This window comes from Anarrhichthys ocellatus, unplaced genomic scaffold, assembly GCF_004355925.1.
Source record: "Anarrhichthys ocellatus isolate YVR2014 unplaced genomic scaffold, GSC_Weel_1.0 scaffold447, whole genome shotgun sequence".
NCBI lineage: Eukaryota > Metazoa > Chordata > Actinopteri > Perciformes > Anarhichadidae > Anarrhichthys > Anarrhichthys ocellatus.
Window position 1 is genome coordinate 21,108 of NW_022280421.1, and position 15,261 is coordinate 36,368.

At 42.9% G+C, this 15,261-nt stretch overlaps 1 protein-coding gene across 1 annotated transcript in view; it reads left to right on the forward strand.

The window, feature by feature from the left end:
- Positions 1–14,924, forward strand: part of LOC116401441 (low-density lipoprotein receptor-related protein 5-like) — a 24,273-nt gene extending 9,349 nt beyond the window's left edge. The window contains exons 2-7 of the mRNA XM_031879828.1: positions 3,058–3,258; positions 3,394–3,610; positions 7,550–7,618; positions 7,788–7,916; positions 12,702–12,898; positions 13,022–14,924. Of these exons, the coding sequence (XP_031735688.1) occupies positions 3,058–3,258; positions 3,394–3,610; positions 7,550–7,618; positions 7,788–7,916; positions 12,702–12,898; positions 13,022–13,227 (1,019 nt within the window). The 3' untranslated portion in view covers positions 13,228–14,924. The remainder of the gene's footprint in view (positions 1–3,057; positions 3,259–3,393; positions 3,611–7,549; positions 7,619–7,787; positions 7,917–12,701; positions 12,899–13,021) is intronic.
- Positions 14,925–15,261: the final 337 nt, after the last annotated feature.

Consider the following 15,261-nt stretch of genomic DNA (forward strand, 5'->3'; position numbering starts at 1 on the left):
AAATAAGAAATCAGGAAGGGGGCAAACACTTTTTCACACAACTGTATTTTAAGTGCTTTTATCAGTGAACTATTTTCGACAGTCACATCTGAAAAACTGAATGCGCCAAGTTCAAATAATTCGGGGGGGGCGAGTCCGCTCGTTGTGCTAACCTCGGCACAGCGCACAGCAAATATAAGTATCCGGGCGGAACTCGCACTGCAGAGCTTTGGTTCCACTTTAACGTGCATCAATCTACACTCAACATTTTAGAAACGCTAAAATGGGTTACCAAATCTACTTTGGCGGACGTTAATATACCTGGGCGGCCCGCCCAAGTAAAGATTATGCACGGGAAACACTAAAATAAGCCCTCAGTGCTCCACTTATGACATGCGAGTATATATGCTGTGTACAGGGTCCGTAAGTGCAGTACTACAGCTTGAGTTAAATGTCTTAAGAGTGCTGTTTTACCACAGCTTGGTTGCTGATGCCAGGACCTCTTTCAGTTCAAACTTCCCATAGTGATTTGTTCTTTGTCTCAGTGAGGCTGCAAGCTTTGAAAGTTACTTTCTATGCGATTAGTGGACACGAAGACTTTAAAATCCAGGCTCTTTCTCACTATGTGTTTCACATCTATCAGGTCTTATCATCTAACCGCCAACCAGCGTCGGAAATACACGAGGGCAAAGGGCAAAACTGCCCCTAAGAAATATAATTTTGCCCCTGATATCACTAGGAGAGGGGCAAAAAATGCCCCCGAACTTTCTAAACGAATAAATAAATGGAGCGCTTCCTAATCAGACCTGTGACTGCGAGACTGCGGTCAACTCAGCAGACACTTAAATTGTAGTGCACCTATATCCTGAAATTCACGTTAAACTCATTCAAACGGCACAGATCGGGAACGAGCGAAGGACTTTGAAAGTTAACGGAAAGATTAACGTGAGACAACATCCGGTTTCTTCAGACGAACATCCAGTTTTCAGAATAAGATGCCAACAAAGTATACATATTGCACAATGGAAATTAGATTAAATGAATTATATTCACATTACGTATAAAACATGCTACCTGCATCTCGTGAGTTAAAGGTAAAATACACCTAAATTGTGCGTAAAGTCTCTTTATTCTTTGATTTGAGGGTTGCTGGAAATGAATAATACCTGACTGACAGTCAATTAAGATATTTTACTAAGTAAAAACTCTGAACTGAATTTGTACCTTCAAATGGCACATTTTTTTAATTTTTAAGGTGCTATAAAAATGTTTTTCTCAAAAATTCCACACAATGACTAATGCATAAGGTCAGGACAAAAATGGGTAATATCACAATATTTGAGGACTCGTTGGAGATTCGGTGACTTAATAATTGTTAATAGTTGTTTAAAAAATGTAATAATAACAATAAATAACAACAAAGAAATAAGAATAAAATTGAATATGATTGTCTGATTTATGTTTGTTTTTTGAATCTGTAGACTACTGCCTAATAGTCTTATTATTGCCATTTGATGACAATTGCTCATATACTGTAAGCCTAAATAAGTATATGTATTCTTTTTTTAACAAAGGTTAAATGTTATTTCACAAGTTTCAAAAAGTGCCCCCAATTTTTTGAAAATGCCCCTGGATTTCAGTCAGTGAGGGCAAAAATTGCCCCCAAAAAATATGTAAATTTCCTACCCTGCCGCCAACATATGATACAAACTAACTATGAAACAATGTAATACACAGATAGAGATCAGAAACAGACTCTCAAAGCTCGATAAAACCGGAATCTTGGTTGTTAAAATCCACATGGTGGATTAATGGCGAATGGATTAATGTTGTGTCTCCTTGAAGGACACTGGGTTGCTGTGGGACAGTGTCCACACTGATGAGGCGGTGTGTCTTAATGCCGTGGGATTACAGTAGCCCCGCGCTGCCAAACCGCAGCGTAGCGCTCTGCCGTCCTGCCAGGCCAGACCACAAGCTTCCCCAGAGGCACCACGGCAGCTGCTGTGACAGCCACGGCCTCCGACAGGGGAGGTCAACGTCCTCGAGTCAGACACACACACACACACACACTTTACACACTTATATATGTGGTCCAACTTTTTTTTGTTTGTTTTCTATCTGGTAGCGTTTGAAGGACAGAAATGTAAAACTTGTTTGTGCACATTCAAAAGATCTGTTAGGTCTTTCTTTTGGATGGCCTCTGATTCTTCCAATGAGTTTTTTTTTTTATTTCAGCCAAAGCTTGTTTGCTGTTTTGGTGTCTTGTTGTGAACTTGACTTTGGCATGTGGCACTGTGGTGGTGTGCAGGTAATAACCTGGATACACTTGGTCTTTATGGGTAAAGTATACGGTATTCAGTGCGGTAACATCTACCTGAGCTGCCAATGTACAAATTGTTATCAAATAACAACAAAGACTAAAGTGTATTGTTTTTATAACTAAAGTTGGTGCTTCAGTGGAAAATTGAAATGCGGTGTCACCTCAACAGGTGATCAGATGGATCAGAAGTGTTCCGATTTGCACGTTTGCACACTGCAAAAAGTTGTCTGCCATGTTCATTTGGGAAATACAGCGTCAGTGAAGTCAGTCTCAGGACGGTGACACTGAAAAAAACAGCTGTCTGTCAAAAGACTATTTACACACTCGCTCAGATAAAAATGCTAACAATAATTTCAGATTATAACATTCCAAATAAATCGTTCCTTTGCCCTTGAGGTAAAAATCACAAAGCCCTCTGGGTAAATAGTCAGAATGCATCATTTGGGGTGAAGAAGAACCTCTTGTTGTATGAAATGGAGCCAATTAATTGCTTCTCTACTTGGAGAATTTCAATCGGATCAGTTCAAATCAGTTGTTTCTCTATAAGACTGATGCAATAATAATAATGATTTACTCGACCCAAAACCAAACAGCAGTCACAACTTCACTGTTTACCAATGACAGCATTCAAAGGTGTGAGAAGTGAGTTTCTTTAGTTACAGAACACAGTTGCAGGATGTTGGACTTGTGTACTTGGTGCCGGTAAAAACAAAAAAGGTTTGTAATGTTTCAAATGTTATTTATCTTCTCCTTTCCAGGCTCACCTCTCCTCCTGTTCGCCAACCGGCGCGACGTGCGGCTGGTGGATGCCGAGGGCGTGCGGGGCGAGTCGGCCATCGTCGTCAGTGACCTTGAGGACGCGGCGGCGGTGGACTTCCTGTATTCCGAGGGTCTGATATTTTGGACGGATGTCAGCGAGGAGGCCATCAAACAGACGCACTGGAATCAGTCATCCAACTGTAAGGCCGTTTATTCTTCTGCTTCCTCATTAAACCAAACATTTACTGTAGCTACATGTTAAAGGGTTTTGGAGAAGAACTCATCCCCCCTCTTGCCACAGGTTTTTTCACACTGTGTATGTTTTGTGGTTGCAGCCCTTAAAGAAGCGCTGGGAACCAGCCAGACTGTGGTAGTGTCGGGGCTGGACAGTCCTGACGGGCTGGCCTGTGACTGGCTGGGCAGAAAGCTCTACTGGACAGACTCGGAGACCAATCGGATTGAAGTGGCCAACCTGGACGGCACCTCCAGGAAGGTCCTGTTTTGGATGGACCTGGACCAGCCCAGAGCGATTGCCCTCAACCCCGCTCAGAGGTAACAAAAACACGCTCTTCACACTACTCTAAGATAAGATTATAAATGTAGTTTATGAGTTTACAACATAAAGGCGACAGCTTAATCAGCCTGTCTCTCTCCGAGTTGGCGTGGATTGTTACATTTGTTGAAAATGAAAGCGTATCTGTTCTAAAAAGTTTTAAAATGTCACACAATCGTTGATATCCTCTGCTCTCGTGAAGATAAGGTCGCCTGCACCGGTAACAAACGACACACTAACACACTGACAGAATCTGTGTTTTTGTGTTTTTACCCGAGCTGGACCAGAAAATATTCAGCTAAAACTGATCCCCACTGTTCATCTGTGAAGTTTGCCGGAAGCGATGTAATGTAGCCCGGATGCGTTTTATGTGGAGTGAGCACTGCGCCGGACGTTTAAAAAAGATTGCCTTTTGAATGCTACGTAGTTTGTTGTTGGTTAGGAGGCCCTTTGGCCTTTTAATAGCCGCACAAAGAGCATGCCTTCTTTAAATTAACATTTTGAACTATAGTAGCAACACAGTGTAAACAATGCCGAAATATCGTTAGTAGCCTAGCATACTTGAGCTAAAGGTGCAGGGTGCAAAGATATGAGAGTGAATAGAGAAGATGGTGGGGGAGAAGGCCTGCTCCCTCCATGCTTTGACCTCACGCTGACCTCCCTTCTATCTTTAGATCAGATGATAGATATGTCGTTTACTTATGATTGTGTGTTAACAGTTTTCATGATGACATGGGGGACAGAAGTCTCCAACCATGACCTCTGCAGAGCTTGTCTGAAGACTGCTTTTAAATCAAGAGGTTCAGTGAGTCCACTGAGCTCCTTAGTTCAGGCTAAATGCACTGAACCCTTTCCTTATACTGCAATTAAACACTCTTTTATCCCGTATTGCTCAATCCTTATGGGTCTTTCGTACTGTAAACAGCCTGAATACCACGTCAGCTCCAAGACCAGTCCGATTGTACGGTTTACATTTATATAGATTACGATAACCACAGGGTGTGTCTGTGTTTGGAGTTGTTGGCATATCTGCTGGTCACACTGTAACTGAAGCTGGACGGGTGCAGGGCAGGCGGGAGAGAAGAGGAAGCCCTCAGTGAAACTATGCAGTTCAACCACTTCATTTAAGTGAAAGTTACGACCCCAAAACTGTCCTTTTATAACGGCTCGTGGTTGCCGCGTAAAATGTAGGTACAGGAACGAAGACAAATAAGATCCAGGTTGTTCTTGTCCTTTATATCAGTATACAGTAGAGCAGTGGCGGGCTGTGCATTTTATACCTAGGCCTTCACTTTTGTCCTGCAGCTGAAATACCACCTTATAACCACATGATGGCGCCACAGATATGATCAGTTTCTAAGGCTGTAACTATGTACGTATTAAATGTACGTAAATTTCGGTACGAGACTTGCAATACGTTTGAATAGTACTAGAGCATCTGGGAAATGCAGAAGCTTATATTCAGGAAAATATAATGTTTTCTGCGCTCATGGAGGACAGTGGTTCTCAGCTGGTCTGGCTGTGGGACACACCATCACTCCTTAATGACAAGTCGTGGCCCAAAGAGATCGTCTTATGATTTTACTTTCACAACTTAAGCATTGTACTGCTCTGCAGTGTCTTTCCTCGTCTCAGTCCCCTGTGTCACGGTGTGTGGTACATCTCACTCAGTCAGAATGCCCATATTTGATTGGCTGAGCTGCATCACGTGATGTGATTCACTACCCGACATGCCTCTGCTATTAAGCTTCGTTTCACGATAGTCACGTGCTCGCCCACTGACCAATCACAGCACACTCTGCACCTCGCGGCAGACACTGAGCTGCACTAATGCTGACGTCATTATAGGTCGGCGAGCAGGCTCTGATACGTCAAAGAATACGCCCAACAGAGCGTGCATATATACAAGGTCACCATAATCAGGTGCTGGTCCACGGCCCCAGAGCCTCCTTCACCTTGGGCCTCGTCCAAGCCAACCCTCTGTCTCACTGCAATAAACACACACGCTTTTACAGCCCACGTGAGCACCACATGTGGATTAATCCGCAGCTGAAAATAGTCCCCATCAAATGCACTATTTTTTTTTCCTTTTGAATAACGTTTGATAAAAGCTGCAGTGACCAGCTGTTTTAGGAGTTTACTGAGGCTTTTTAGAAGTGAAACTACCGGCCTATATTGTATATGTGAGGCGTTTTGTTTAAGAGTTACGTTTTCAGTAGGAGCCGATTATTGACATTTGGTTTTGAGGTTGTTTTTTGTTGCCTAAATCTGATCAAATTGCTGTAAGAATAAGTCGTTTTCAAACATTTATCTTTCAAGCCAGGTTTATCTACTTTGAGTCTATCGATTTCACTCAAGATAGTCAAAGTTCAAATTAGTTAAGGACAAGTTAAGTGCCGCTCAGTCAGTGTTTAGCCAGTTATATTCAAGTCAACTTCAGTTGTGTTTAAACCAATGAAATCAAATCCGCTCAAACCAAATGCGAGTAATTTCAAAAAGTTATTTTCGCGTTAGTTCAAGATAGTGCAGTCGACTCATGCATTTTCGGAATCAGTCACACAAATACAATCACAGCACCTTCTCTCTCTCGGCTTTCCTGCTCTGTAATTGTCGTGTGTACGTTGCCGGCCAAAGGAATGCAGATCTCATTCATTGATTCTGAAACTATGGACACAAACACATAACTGTGTGTGTGTCTAAGAAAGAGAGCTAGACACACACGATACCACGGCATTTAATAAGTACCATTCAAACCAAAAAGACATCGGTTGTCTGACAGGCTGATTTATTGGGCTTCAATTTATTTGACTTTAACTTGATTTAACTGGAGCAGAGCAGAGCCGGAGTAGTTTTACTGTAGATATAATTTATGGTTTGGTAAAAACATATCTCTGGTACTACACCTATTTACCGGTATATCCACTTTCTTTTCTATTTTTTTTTATCCTCTCAATCTGTTCCCCCTGAAATGCGTCATTTATTGAGAAGCGTTATTGTAGTGACAATAGATTCATGGACCGATCATAAAATAGAGAAAATGACAATAAAATGACGTGTACATGAGAAACAGAGATGGAGGGAGAAGCATTGGAGAGGTAAACAAAAGCATTTGAGATATGTAGATACGGTGGAATAACAAAGAAAAAAATCATTTCAAGTTGAAAACAATTGTAAGATTTTGTCTTTCAGTATCATTAGCTGAAGGGTTAGCATGAATCTCTCACATGAGGAAGGAATCAGGTTAGGGCTTGATTTTGCTAATGAAATAATCAGATTATTACTTTGATTAATCGATAATTAATCTGCTAAAAAATAACTAAACTTATTCCTCATGTTCTTATTCAACACATTTACTACACATTGGATTAAAATGTAGTGAGGATAAAACCATTACCAGTTTTAACGCATTGAGTCGCACCAGTGTCGGACCATCTCCGGGGTCGGGGCCAAACTGTGCAGGAGACCAGAGAGACAGACGTTTAGCTCTCAGCTCTTCTGCAGCTTCTTTCTGAATCTCTGTGGTCTGAAGTTCAGTTTGTCTCCTGCGTCCTTGATTGTGCTTTATTTTTACTGCCTCGCTTTCAGCTGTATAAGAGTCCTCACTGATGATGAAAACCCAACACTTACCGATTGTTGCTGCTTCATAATAAAAGCGTTTGGATAGTAAAATAACAGGGGACTTTTCTTGTGAAGAATTTGTAGGAAATTAAAACGTATTTATCGGCAAAGTAGCGGAGCTTTGTTAGCGGCTATTCATCGATAAAACATGTCCACTAATACTGCAGCGAGGAAGAGTGAGCAGCAAAAATGAGATTTATTCAAATGTGTTTATCCAACCGAGTCGAGCCAAGCCAGCACACACGTATGTACGCAGGGTTATACTCACCTCTAAATGGCTAAATGCAGTTTGTTTCATTGACATATTTCTTTCCCTACAGCTACATGTACTGGACAGACTGGGGGGAGGAGCCCAGGATAGAGCGTGCTGGAATGGACGGCAGCAACAGGTACAGCAACTGCATGACCCTTAAGCACAGCTTCTGTAGCCACAGTGATGTTTGTAGAGTACAGTATCCTCCAGTGCAGCCAGATGTGCAGAAGCAGTACCAAGTTCTACAAGAACGCAACAAAGTGAAAGCAGCAGTTGTACGATCATGGCCTTCTGTCTCTTCACAGGAAAGTCATCGTGGTGGTGGACATCTACTGGCCCAACGGTCTGACCATAGACCTGGTGGAGCAGAAGCTGTACTGGGCAGATGCCAAACTCAGCTTCATCCACAGAGCTAACCTGGACGGATCGGCACGGTGCGGCTCCTTTTTGTGTGAATTCAGACAAATATTCTAAAGAAAAAGCTAATTTTAACAAGCTACACTTAATGGTAAATACCTGTAATCATAAACAAACTTACATTAAGGGAGAGGAGGGGATATTTACAGATATGGTTCAGTTAAACAACACACAGAGAAAAGTGTAATGACATGAGACTATAGCCTGGCTGTAGAGTTGGCTTCAGGCCTCATCCCTTTCCTGCAGCATACATTAAAGCCAGAAACAGATGATATGAAATATCTTCCCCCAGACGACCAGAATCAGAGCGCAGGGGCGATGCTGTAGCAATAATGATGCTAGCAGATATATTTGCAGAGAGCAGCAAAGCTCTGGCAAAACAGAGGGGGAGCGTCTTTACTTTTTTTTTTGTACACCTTAAACTACTTGAGTCTGAACTTGGTTCGACTTCACTGCCTTCATGGCATGTTTCTCAAAAACTCTTGTCAGTGCATAATGCAAAGAAAACAGTTCTATGAAGATGAATTAAGACTTGGCGGTCACTCATCATCAACATCTCATTTTCTTCTAAATGCAGGAATCATGCATTCCAATAATGTATAAGAATGTAAGAGTAACTGTGTGTGTGTGTGTGTGTGTGTGTGTGTGTGTGTGTGTGTGTGTGCGTGCGCACCCATGCACTTTTGTCCTGGCAACAGACATATGCTTCCTCTGTGACTCTGTCATAATGCCGTGAGCCTCACAGGGAGGGTGTAACGCGGGAAAGTGGAGCTTTCAGTATGCTGTGTGCGTGACTTCCTCTGTGGGTGCCCCCGTGCACTGTACGCAACGATTAACGTGCACATACTCGCGCGAGCCGCTCTCTTGTCTGTGCGGGAGCTGGATTCCAGGGAACAGGGAGGCTGCTATAGAAGAAGAATGCAGAGATAAAGCTGAACATGAAGTTCTGTTGAGTTTGGGAGTCGAGAATTCCTCGTTGTCCAACTTCTTGGAATCGCATGCCTCTGTGACTATTGATTCCTCTTATTGATGCTTTCCGACAGTTGCCATGTGCACGCTGTATCGTGCTGTTCAAAAGCGAGGCGCTGACAAACCTGATGAGGATGAACCCTACAATGTGAACAACAGATCACTGTTGAACTCGGCAGGAGTAATTCTTCCACTTATGAATAATTTGTGTTGCGTTCTGAGGGTATCATCACCACACTGGTAAGCCCACACTCCCCTTTTTGGTCCAGTCCATAGACTGTATATAAGAGGTGGACGTAGTCATCGTGACGTCACCCATTGGTTTGTGGACAGATGTTTTGAGGCCTCGAGTTTGTCGATCTCGCCGTCGCCATCTTGGCTTTTTTTGCAACTGATGGACTGAAGTGATCATATTTGGAATGTGGAGGAGTGACGTGGAGACGCCGGATACGTCTCTGGTAGCAGCAGCGACCTGTCAATCACAGTAGGCCCGCCCTAAACATACCCTGCTTTATGGTCTATTTGACTCTAAATGGACCATAATTTACTAAATGAACATCATGCTGTATTGAAGAAGACTTGAAACTAGAGATTGAGATCATAAACTCATGTTTACAATGTTTACTGAGGGAATAAATCAAGAGAGAAGTAGAGTCATTTTCTGTTGTCTCAGGTATCAGCTGCTTTTACCGACAAACTTACATTGTCTGTTTGATTAGGTGGGAATAAAATGCACAAACTTTACAGTTCAAATTCAATTTCAAGATCCCCTAGTAAAACTTGAACGATTTTTCGCCCCGTTCGACTTCTTCAGAGAAAAGGGAGGAGGGGAAGAGAAAAATAGCTGCACAGACAGAGTGAAAGAAAAATGGAGAGTATGAGAGAGTTGTCCAACACAAACAGAGCTGTGATATGGAGGCCCCAGTAAAAACACACACACACAGCACCACACACACTCTCTCACAGCTCAATCTGGCCTTCTCTCCTTTAGTCCGCCCATCAGCCTTCTTTCTCCACATCTTATCGTTCGCTCTGTTTCAGAACGTTCCAGATCCGACCTCGTAAGATTGTGACTTTTAGGTAAAAGTGAAAAGTGTTCAATCAGCATGAGATTAAAGCAGAGCTTATTTTAGCTCATTATTTAAAGGCGACCTATCATGCTCATTTCCAGGTTCATACTCGTATTTTGGGTTACTCCTAGAATGTGTTTACATGTTTTAACTCTGAATAAACATGCATTCACTCTGTCTGAAACGCTCCGTTTTAGCCATAGAGATTAAGAAAAGGAGTAGAAGCAGACATTCCCATTCAAATCGTTGCAATTTTTATGTGTACCGTTTCTATTGTGACCGTTGGTCGTGCGCCAAGTTACAAAAATTCAGAGGTGCACTACCAACTTCATGAAGATCGTCGTTTGAGTACATGTAATGTTACTAAGCGTAGAGAGTAAATGTAATAACTTAATGTTTCATCCACAAACTCTTGACACAGCGTAGAAAAGAACACTGCTATCGCCAAATAAGTGACATTTAGTACGACTCATTATCTCTAACCAGTGTAGTGTAGCTAGCCAACTTGTGGACAGCTGGCTCGTTAGCGTGCTTGCTTATTCTAACTTTTTAAAATATCGGCCCTTTAAGCAGTCTGTAACGTGGTGAGTCACAAATGACTGTAAAGTCGGCTGTTCTCTTGGAAACTACTGCCAGTGTAGCGTAATGTTACCTGCAGCTAATTAAATTAGCTTGTGACAACACGGCGTAGAGGTTGGATTAAACCAAAATTCAGTGGAAATGTATTCACGCTGTTGGAAAAATGGGGTATTCTCAGCCAGCGACTGTTCCCACTATCACTGCTATCACTACATAGACTAGCTCGATGCTGCACAACACCGTGTTGTTACGTAACCACAGCACTCATTGTGTGTAGGTATGTTAAGATGATAGGATATTTGTGCAGCTCTGTTAGAGGGGGGGGGCTTTAATGTGAATATACCTGACAGCTTGAGTAATACAATTATTTGCCTGTTTTCCAATTAATTTGCACACACACACACACACACATTCAAAAGCTGAACAGAGCTTTGAAATCTGGAGTTGGTTAAATTTGTTCTTTCTTTTTTTTTTCTTAACCACTGCTGGCAGCCTCCTCTGCTTTTACAGCACGCACGCGCACACACACACACACGCACATACACACACACACACAAAATGATGATTGATGAAAGCCAGTTTCTGGTGTGTTGATATTCTAAATACAAGCCTTCTTTGATCCGGCGCCTAAGTGAGTTTGTGCGAGTGCATTTTGCTGTAAGTGATTCCTAAAGTGTGTTTTTAGAAAAGAACACACACTTCTCCAGCCGTCACGCTCTTTGTAATTGTTTGGCCCTAAGGTTTGAGAGAGGGAATACCTTCTCCAAAGCTGCACAATCTTCTAAATGTGTTGCCTTAATAATACTTGCCGTCCACATTGCACTGGAATGTGGTCGAGATATTCACGGTCCAAGAGGGGTGATTACTATTGGTTCTCTGGCCTTTTTCCTTGTGCCACCATCAGGTCAAACTTTCACTTTTGCACAAGAAATCTAATGATCAGATCATAATAAATTGTAACGAACAAATGTGTGCACCCCCAGAGGGTAACGCCTTTACATTTCAATTATTTTATTTTCAAAGCTTTTCTTGAAAACCACCCTCATGCCAAAATGTTCTGCCAAGAGGACACACTCTTGTGATTTTAATGACCTAATGGCTTTCCTATACTGCCACCCTCATGACACATTTGACCCTTATATTTAAGCTTCACTGCTGATGAGCCCAAATCCTCTGTTTGTTGTTCTCCAACACCATTGTTTTGTGTTGTTTAATGAACATTGCGGTTTAGGGGTGAATAGAGGGGCTTCAGACTTTTAGGCCTCTGGTTTTCTTCCAGAACACAACCAGTAACATTGCAAATACAGTCACAATGCTGTTTTGTTGCAAGTTCCTCAAATAGCTTCTTGAGGCTGGCTCCAAGAGTGAGTCAATCCCCATAGACCCTCATGTTAAAATGCCCAACTTTACAGCAGAAATAAACATGTTTACAGCCTGTTTATTTTGAAAACACTCTATTTCAATCCAAATTGTGCCTTTTATTCAGCCATTGCAACAAAAACGTGCAATATCCGTGCAATGCACAAGTCTAACAAGTCCATTTACCATTTAATATATTGATGACAGTCTTATGTAAACAAAGACGCATGTAACCACAACGGACAATATCGAGGTCAGCAAAAATGATCACGGTTATGTCCATATATCGGACAATAAGTCGATAACGTAAAATTGGTCGAGGTCATGTCCATATATAATACAATAAGTTGATGATCTGTGAATATCGTGACTGACCTTATTAGGGTATTGGATAAAGCCTCATTTTGGTGTTGGTAATGCGACCCATACTGGCACCGTTATCCAACCATTTTAAACGTTACCCAGCCCGAGGTGGGTTGAGTGGTAAAGCTGAGCTTGCGTTTCGGCTGATCGGGTAGCTCTGCATAATTCTGATACTGGCTTTGACGGGATAATGCTGCCTTGTCTTACAACTAACTCATGCGCAAATTGCAATTTTTGTGGATTAAGCGGACAGCTCTTTCTGGTCTTCAAAATTGTGAAGACGGTTTGCTCACAACTGTGTGCATCTAAATGATTAAGGAATATACGTCTCTTATTGTGATGTAATTTAAGAGCCATTAAAGTAATAATCCATGGCAGACAAGTAGCATTTTGTAATAGGATTCTCTACACAACACACAAGCCACCCTCTGATTCTCAAGACTCTTTCATTGTGTCCTGCAGTGAAACAGTGGTGGAGGGCACCCTGACCCATCCTTTTGCACTAACACTGTCTGAGGAGACCTTGTACTGGACCGACTGGCAGACCCGCTCCATCCACGCCTGTAACAAACACAGAGGAGACAAAACCAGAGAGATCCTCAGTGGGATCTACTCTCCCATGGACATCCAGGTCCTGGAGTCCCATCGGCAGCCTTACAGTAAGTCAAATGTTGGGTTTATGTTTAATATACAGTACAGCACACATGCATGAAGCTAATCATATCTTCTCCATCTCTTGTCTCTTCTTCTTTCTCTCTCTTTCTGTGTCGACGTCAATGCAGTCCAGACTCCCTGCAGTGACGACAACGGAGGCTGTAGTCATCTCTGCCTACTCTCTCCCGTCCAGCCCTTCTACAGCTGTGCCTGCCCCACGGGAGTCCAGCTGAAACCAGATGGAAAGACATGCAAACCAGGTATGGATCCTATTTACATCAGTATGACTACTAATGAATGGCAATCCCTAAGAGAAGAGTTATTTTCAAACTGATTGACTTCTAGATGTTGAAACCCCAAAAGGATTCGATAAGATGCTGAAGTCAGATTTGACACATTCTATTGAAACCCAAATTACTGGAAAGGACAGAGAGAGCAAAATGAAGACGCTATTAAGAACAATTTTGTGCTCAAGTAAACAATGCAATCACACTGACACAGCAAAATAGTCCCACCTACAAAGCGTGGTTAACAAGACGTGGGCTCCGTGTTTCAAGATGGGTCGGTGGGTTGCCGACATCGCCGCAGAACCCCTCGCACTGAGGACACTCCGTTCCGGTTGACAGTCTCGCCGGGAGCCCCGTCCACCCCTGCAGGGAAAGAGGGCGCAGTGAGCACTAAGTCCACGGCCCCATGAAGTGACGAGATCTGGGCACGGGGTGCGGTGAAGCTTGTGTCCGGAGCCGCAAGCTGCTTTCCCCCCTTCTTAAGCCTACATACTAGAGCCGGTCACGGCCCTCGGCCAGCCAGCAGCCAGGGAGAGGATCCCCCCTATCTAGTTTATAGGTAATTAACAGGAAACAGTGGATTAGTCGGGGGAGTTTATTATTTTTTTTTATCACGGAAAATAAGTTGTAGAATGCCGTAGGAGGGTAAAGATAGATCGATGTATCGTTTCAATAATCGACGACCCAATATCATCAATGCTAAGTGAAAACATCGATTCATCTTTAAAATAAGGCTTTTATCTTGAAATTACCAAGACATGACTTGTGTCACCATTTCCTCCTGCCAACAGAGCCCAGTATTCACATTGTCAAATCATACTTTAATTGCTTTTTGTGAGTTGATATTAATGTAACTGATTGTGTTAAATAGGCAGAGGATATTGATCGCAGGTCTCTGAATGGAAATTGTATCCTGGCAGACTTTTTACATTGGGTTTTGCAGGATTATACAACATTTGTATCAAATACAAATACAATTGCCTTTTTATAATGTGTCCAAGGAAATGACGTGTCGTCAGTAAGCATCGTATCGTTGTCCAAAGACTCAATACGATATGGTATCGTGATGATTTACACCGCTAGCTTGACGTGTTTTGTTAATTTGCTGACCTGCCGATGCTGAAAGGATGCACGGTGCAGCCCTAGCTCGCAGTGGATTCACAGAGTATCTCGTATGTGGCCATTGTCTGCGGTGTGTACTGTCGTGTCCCAGCGTAGAGCGCATCAGCTTGAGAACAAGTAAAGAACGACCTCTCTGCTAGCAGAGTGGGTCACTGACTGACTGACCGGCCCGCCATGTTGATTCCCACGGTGCTAAAACAATAGAGCCTTCTTCTGCAAAAAACACAACACTGTGCTGGAGCGCCTCTGTGTCGGTTAGGCTGCGTTATGTGAACGTATTCAATTTGAACGAAGCATGCCAACCAATCACTTAGCCACTGTTAACAATAAAAAACTACAATGCTCTTGTGTGTGTGTGTGTGTGCGCGCTTCTAATTTGTTTTGCTTCGCTGGTTAAATTGAGGCCGTTTGTTATTATGCTGGCAGCAGAGCGTGTGTGTGAGTGAGAGTGAGTAAGAGACTGTTTGTCAGAGGTCTTCAAGTGTCTCAGAATGAAGTCGAGTGAAGAGAAGAGTGGAATCACAGATGCTTTCCCTCCTTCTGTTATGGGGTAGTGTAGTTGGTGGACCCAAACGCACGCACACACAGCAGTTTTACTCCAGCCAAGACTTTATTTAAATGTGCAGGAGGAGTCAAAGAATGAACAAACAAAAAACAAAGACTAACTGTCCAGCAAATTAAAGTCACTCCTCTTTCTCCACCGGAGTCGGGAGGGAAGCTCAACCGAGGCCGGGACAGAATAGCCTCCGGAGTCGGGAGGGAAACTCGACCGCACTCAATACTGAAGGAACAGAAAAACAAACGGATTACGATCTTCACTGAATCGGTGTTCAGACTTACGCGACCAGACTGGTAACCGGACGGACTGACGACGCGCCGGTGAAACGCCGAGGTATTTAAGTCAGCCAGCGGCGATCACTGGAATGAGCCACAGCTGAGCCTAAGGAGAGAGGCGTGAA